Source organism: Amblyomma mixtum, chromosome 1 (genome assembly GCF_055824585.1).
Source record: "Amblyomma mixtum isolate Tamu chromosome 1, ASM5582458v1, whole genome shotgun sequence".
Lineage (NCBI taxonomy): Eukaryota > Metazoa > Arthropoda > Arachnida > Ixodida > Ixodidae > Amblyomma > Amblyomma mixtum.
In genome coordinates, this window is record NC_143012.1 from 152,062,795 (window position 1) to 152,068,797 (window position 6,003).

The 6,003-nt window shown below is 49.4% G+C and overlaps 1 protein-coding gene across 1 annotated transcript; it reads right to left on the reverse strand.

Annotated features, from left to right (window-relative positions):
- Positions 1-649: 649 nt before the first annotated feature.
- LOC149367997 (uncharacterized) lies at positions 650-5,638 on the reverse strand. Its single transcript, XM_089575507.1, has 3 exons — positions 4,949-5,638; positions 2,860-3,045; positions 650-784 (listed from the first exon to the last, which is right to left on the reverse strand). The coding sequence occupies exons 1-3, from the start codon at positions 5,636-5,638 to the stop codon at positions 650-652; spliced, it is 1,011 nt and encodes a 336-aa protein (XP_089431633.1).
- Between the last annotated feature and the right edge of the window lie 365 nt (positions 5,639-6,003).

A 6,003-nucleotide genomic window follows, 5' to 3' on the forward strand; every position in this document is an offset into this window, starting at 1 on the left:
CTAAAGAGCAGTAGTCTAATTGGGATGAAAAGAGGCAATTATATATCTGAAGTTTAAGCCTTGCAGGTAAGACATGACGGCAGTTACACAGTACTCCAACTACTTTCGCCAAATTAGCAAGGACATAGTTCACATGCGAGTTCCATACCAAATGTTCATTACATATGACACCTAGCACCTTAGTCTCTGGTACAAGTGCAATCTTTGTCGCGTTCGTTAGAGATAGACAACTTCGTTCAGCGAGTACAAACGACATCCGTTTATTTCAGGTTGCATGACACGACTGCCACCCCAAGGGGCGTATCTTGGTTTCTCTTGTCTTGCCTGCCGACTTGCGGCGGTCTTGTTTCGGTTTCGCAACACATCCCACCCTCCCCCCCGAAGATGACTTCAGACATTTTTGCCTTTTACGTTAGCTCTAGAGGATACACGAGTTGGATTGGTCTCTTGAGGGTTGATCCTCCAAGTAGTCTCAGAAGGCACGATCGCGCTTTCCCGTCTCTTCCCGGAAACAGTTTATCAATCCTTGCGATCTTCCACTGCTGCCGTGGTTGAAGACTGTCACGGAGAAGAAGCAAGTCGCCTTCCTTGATCGCCTTTCCTTGACGTTCGTTCTGACTCTGCGCATTTCGCAGTTCCTCAAGGTACTCTATGGTGCACCTACGCCAGAAAGCTTCTGTGGCCTGCTGGCGTCGGGTCCACAGTCTCTGAAGTACCCCTTGATAGACTGTGATTTGGTCATCTTCGTTTTTTCCCACTCTAGGCAGCGATGTGAGGCGTGTTCCTGTCAAGAAGAAGGAAGGGCAAAGAGGTTCCGGTTCTTCCGGTTCGTCGTATACATGAGTTAGAGGTCTTGAGTTCAAGACAGCTTCAATTTCGACCAAGCTCGTTGCTAGCTCGTCGAAGGACAGAAACTTGGCAGCGATAACTTTCTTGAGCGCAAGTTTGGTTGATCCGACGAGTCGCTCATAAAAGCCACCCCACCATGGGGCGCGCTCTACTATGAATTTCCATTCGATTCGTGTCTTTGCGAAGTAGTCAAGAACCTCCGGTTTCCGGATAGACTTCCAGAGGTATAAAAGGTCTCGGTTGGCTTTCTTGAAGGAAAGCGCGTTGTCACTGTAGATGACTCTGGGCACACCTCTTCTCGAGATGAAACGTCTGAAGGTCATCAAGAACGACTCCGCTGTCATGTCCCTCGCAAGCTCTAAGTGAACTGCCCGTGTCACAGCACAGGTGAACAGCGTGATATAGGACTTGTACAGCGAGTTTTCTCTTTTCACTAGAAGTGGCCCTGCAAAGCCCACCCCTGTGACCTCAAAGGATTTAGCCTGGGTCACTCGATCACGTAGAAACGGTGCCGTCACTTCTGATGCTGGACTTGCATTGTAGCGTTGACAGGTTATGCATCCTTTAGTGATTCTTTTTACCTGCTGGCGGGCTCGTACAACATGGTACTTCTCTCTCAACTGTACCGAAGTATCCCGTGCTCCCCGTGTAGTACTTGGCGATGAGCTTGACGCACGAGCAATTCGGCTAGGTGATGCCGCCTCGACAGTACAATTGCATGGCGTTCGTTGTACAGCTTGCCACTCTGTTGACGTCTGCCGCTTATACGGAGAATACCGTCGTTGTCAACAAACACTGGAGTGTTCATCAAGGGCGAGTCTGCTGGAAAGCGATCTTCTTTTTTCGTGCACTCAATTTCCCTCTCCAGGTCTTCTCGCTGCGCTTGTCGTATCCAGTATTTCTCGGCATCATCCAGTTCAACTGCCGTCAGTGTTCCTTTGTTAGTGCTCAGATGTCGCAGCTTGTTCACATATAGTAATACCCAAGCTGTCACTCGGAAGAAATGTGTTGCACTGTTGTATCGATCTGGGTCTAAAAGCTTTGGAACTTCAGTGGAGCTTGTTGTATGAAGGACTTCCACAATTCGCTTTTCTTCGTCCACTGTCAGAATGTTCCTTGGTTGAGAGAAGCGTGGCCACTTGTTTTCAGTCGCCTTAATCCAGGGTGTTCCTTCCCACCAGGTGGAAGTCTCAACAAACTGATAAGCTGTAACTCCCCTGGTCATGAGATCCGCCGGATTCTCGGATCCGGGACAATGTCTCCATGCTGAGGTGTCGGTAAGACGCTGAATTTCTGTTACGTGCTTCCTCACAAACTGTTTCCATTGTGAGGGCTCTCCCGTGATCCAATGCAATGCGATTGCCGAGTCGCTCCAGAAATGCGTCACTTGTGGTGGTTCCTTCAAGCTTTTCAGGGTGTATAGACTCAGTCTGGCCGCAAAAGACACGTCATCAATTCGAGTCTCGGAAGAGTCAGTTGCTTGATCGGGGCGACCCTCGACTTGCTAATGAGGATGCTCGAAGTTGCGATGCCATCCGCATCTGATACGCAGATGTACGCCATTGCCCCGTATGCCACTGGGCTGGCATCAGCAAATACGTGGAGGACTGTTTTGGTGGCAGGTTCGACTGTGCCTGCTTTATAGCAGCGTTGCATTTGAACTCTTTTCAATTCGGTGAGTTCCTCGCTCCACCGCATCCATTTTGAGTCCATATCCTCTGGTAGGACGTCATCGCATTCCACGTTTCTTTTCCACAGCTCTTGGAATAAAGCCTTTGCCCGGACTGTGCATGGAGCTAGCTATCCAAGTGGGTCATACAGTCTTGCTGTAGTCTTCAGAACGGACCTTTTAATACTTGTTCCTGGCTTAGGTAGCTCGATAGACTGTGGGGTGAAGGTGAGATTATCTGCCTTAGGATTCCACGTCAGTCCTAACACCTTAAGGACCCCTGGGAGGTATCCCAAGTGTCTTGCTTGACAATCATCCCTCGCAAACCGTTCGTTCAATGCCTGGTTGTTGGACGCCCACTTGTTGAGTGTCATAGAGGCCGCACTGAAGATGGTCCTAGCTTCTTCGTAGATCTTCAGAGCTCCCTCTTTGTTTTCTGCTCCCGTTAAGAGGTCATCCACATACAAGGAATGCGCCAGCAGTGATGCTGTGTCCGGATACTCTTCTTCCATATTCTTCAAGTGATGCTGAAGAGTTGCTGTCAACAAGAAAGGACTCGCTGTGGTTCCGAAAGGAACTCGCTTCATTCGCAAAGTCTGCACCTCGCCCATTGGTGCACTCGCACCTGGCTTCGTAGGGTATTACGGAAAGCGCAATGCATCTCTCGTTTTTCTTATCTCTATTTGTAAGAATGCCTTTTCAATATCTGCCACCAAGACTATTCTGTTGCTCCTGAAATTCAGTAGCAGTGCGACAAGGTCGGCTGTCAAATTCGGACAACTCTCAAGGTTTTGATTCAATGACCTTAACTTCTGTCCATGCGAAGAAGCATCGAAAACCACTCGCAGTCTTATGGAATTGCTCGTTTCTCGGAACACCGGCTGATGAGGCATGCAGTAATATCAGTTTTCCCTGTTCTGTTTTTTCTACAACTGGCTCAGCTATGTCTTCGATGCAATACTGTCTGATGACAGCATCGTAGGCTTCCAGAAATTCAGGATTTCTCCGAAGGTGGTTTGTTTGTTGAAACAAGCGTTTTTCCGCAGTCTCCTTGTTGTCATTTAGATCTATGTTTTGCTTCCAGGGAAGGGCTACCTCGTATCGAGATCACTACGCCTGATATTGTCTTCGAATGATTCGAGTAGCTGGTGCCCAACACAGTCGTCGTTATCCATGACTCCGATAGACTCCAGGGCCCAGAAACGTTCCAAGCAGTTCATGGTCTCATTCTCGGACAATGATACGCGAAGGGCAATGGTTTGCATGCTCTGTGAGTCAACTATCTTTATTCCTACAGGCCCTTGGCTGTACCACCCAAAGGCAGTCTCGACTGCTCGGAGTTTTCCGTCTAGCTGCTTGCTTCTTCCAGTTACAAATTCCCAGTAACGCTCTGCTCCGATGAGGACGTCGATGTCACCTCTTTCGTTATCGCAGATCCTGTCGGCCGCCGCCAAAGGTCCAAGCAGTTCCTTGATCCTTTGCTCAGGAATCGGGATTCGTTGTTCGCATATGACGTCCGTCTGAAGAACCCCTCGATTTGTTGAATCTTCTTGTTTTGTGTGGTTAGCGACACCAGCACTCTGTCAAAGTCTCGTTCTGACTAGTGTCCACCGAACACGCCAACCTTCAACGGTTCTGTTCCAAGAACTCGACACCCGAGTTTTTCTTAGGCTCTCTTCGTAATGAATGAACGTTGGCTTCCGCCGTCAAAGAGACCACGTAAGTACAGCTTTCGTTTCACCGGCACACAACGCCGTGGCCGTTTGCAGTAGTACTTCTTGTTTGCGAGTTTCTTTAACAGTAGATTGCAGATTCACTGGGACTCTTGTCACATCGGTTGCATTTGCTTTGACTTTCGGATGAGTGAATTCGGGGTCGCACATTGTTGTCGCATGTCGCCCTTTACAGTTACCGCATTTAATGGTGCTTCTGCACTCGTTAGAACGGTGATTTGGTTTCATGCAGCGGAAGCAGCGTCTTCCCAAACGTAGCATTCTCATCTTCTAACGAAAGGCCAGCACGGCAGGCAGCGGATTCGTGGTTATTCTCCTTGCAAAGAAAACAATGATCTGCTCTTGCTGACTGCTGAAGTACAGCTGCTGATGATTTAAATTTCGTTCCGATGCTCTTCTTGTAACTCCCAGTTGGGTTTAACGTCTTCAGCATTGACACCTGGTGCTTCTTGCCAGTACCTTGCTGAGCAACCAGATTGTCGCGGCTTTGCTCTTCAATCCTCAAAAAGTCAAGTAACTTCGAGAATAAAGACGGAGTACCTTTTGTAGCTGTTTCTGTTGGCTGCCCAGGTGCGTCGTCACTCCGCACAGCAGATCCAGTTCGTTCTGTGTTCTGTGTTGACGTTACGGCGGTTTTCTCCCTCGCCGCGGATCGGTGAAACTCGAGCAATATTTCTCTCGGCAGGGCGCGCTGTACCACGCGGTAGAGGAGCGTGCTGTAGGTCTCCTGTTTCTGGCCGATCACCTCCAGCCCGCGCAGGCGAGAGACGAGGGCATCGTACAACCTTCGGAGGGACCGTATGTCTTCGGCGTTTCGCACAGGTTCAAGGTCCAAGAGCTTTCGCATGTGCGCTTGCACGATGGCGTCCTCACCGTAAAAGCTTTTTTTCAGCACCAAGATGGCGTCGCCATAGCACTGCGAAGTGGGGGGAAGGCCCTTGATCGTTCTTGCTGCTTCTCCAGTCACAACCGATTTTAGGTACCCGAACTTGTCCAAGGTCGTTAGCCGATCGTTCCTGTGAATCATTTCCTCGTACTGTTCCCAGAATTCTTGCCAGGACACATCTTTGCCGTCAAATTTTACGAGCTCTAATTTTGGCAGCTTCACTTGGCAGGTCGTGGTTGCCGCGCCTGCATCGTTGTTTGGTGATGGCTCTCCTTTCGGCTGCCTGCTTCCTTGAATTTCTTGTATCTCCGCTTGGAGCTTCGCAATGTATGTAACGATCTTGTCGTCATACTCGATGGTTTCGGTATTGTCCTGCTCCGCTTCTTCTGCTGGCAATAGCGTCTCCACAGCGGCGTTAGCTTCGTTTAGACGGGTCTGCAGAGAGCTAATTCTTTCCAAAAAGGCACTGAAATCCTTCTCGTTGCCCGTGCGGCTTTTCATGCAAGAGTAAATTTCCGCAATCAGTCCAGTCACCTGTGATTGGACAGCTGATCTCTTCGCTTTGTGTCTGTCCATATCGCTGCACTCGTTAGCACTGGGCGGCGGCTTTGGAGTATAAATGGGCTTTTTATTCGTTATTCGTCGCCTTCGCATCCAGGTAGTCGTCTTCGTTAGGGCTTGGGGTATCTCCCGGGTTTCGGCACCAGCTTATATTATGTCGCGTTCGTTAAAACAGACAACTTCGTTCAGCGAGTACAAACGACATCCGTTTATTTCAGGTGACATGACAAGAAACGCCCCAAGGAGCGTTCCTTGGTTTCTCTTTCCCAGCTTGCTTGGCTTGTCTTGCCTTCCGACTTGGGGCG

Excerpts from the sequence above, each read along its gene's own strand:
- LOC149367997 (XM_089575507.1), bottom strand. The coding sequence starts at position 5,638 with ATGAAAAGCCGCACGGGCAACGAGAAGGATTTCAGTGCCTTTTTGGAA. Across the intron at positions 3,046-4,948 it reads GCACGCTCCTCTACCGCGTG|CATCACTTGAAGAATATGGA; the intron begins GTACAGCGCGCC and ends GCAACTCTTCAG. Across the intron at positions 785-2,859 it reads AGTGGGCGTCCAACAACCAG|GAACACGCCTCACATCGCTG; the intron begins GCATTGAACGAA and ends TCTTCTTGACAG.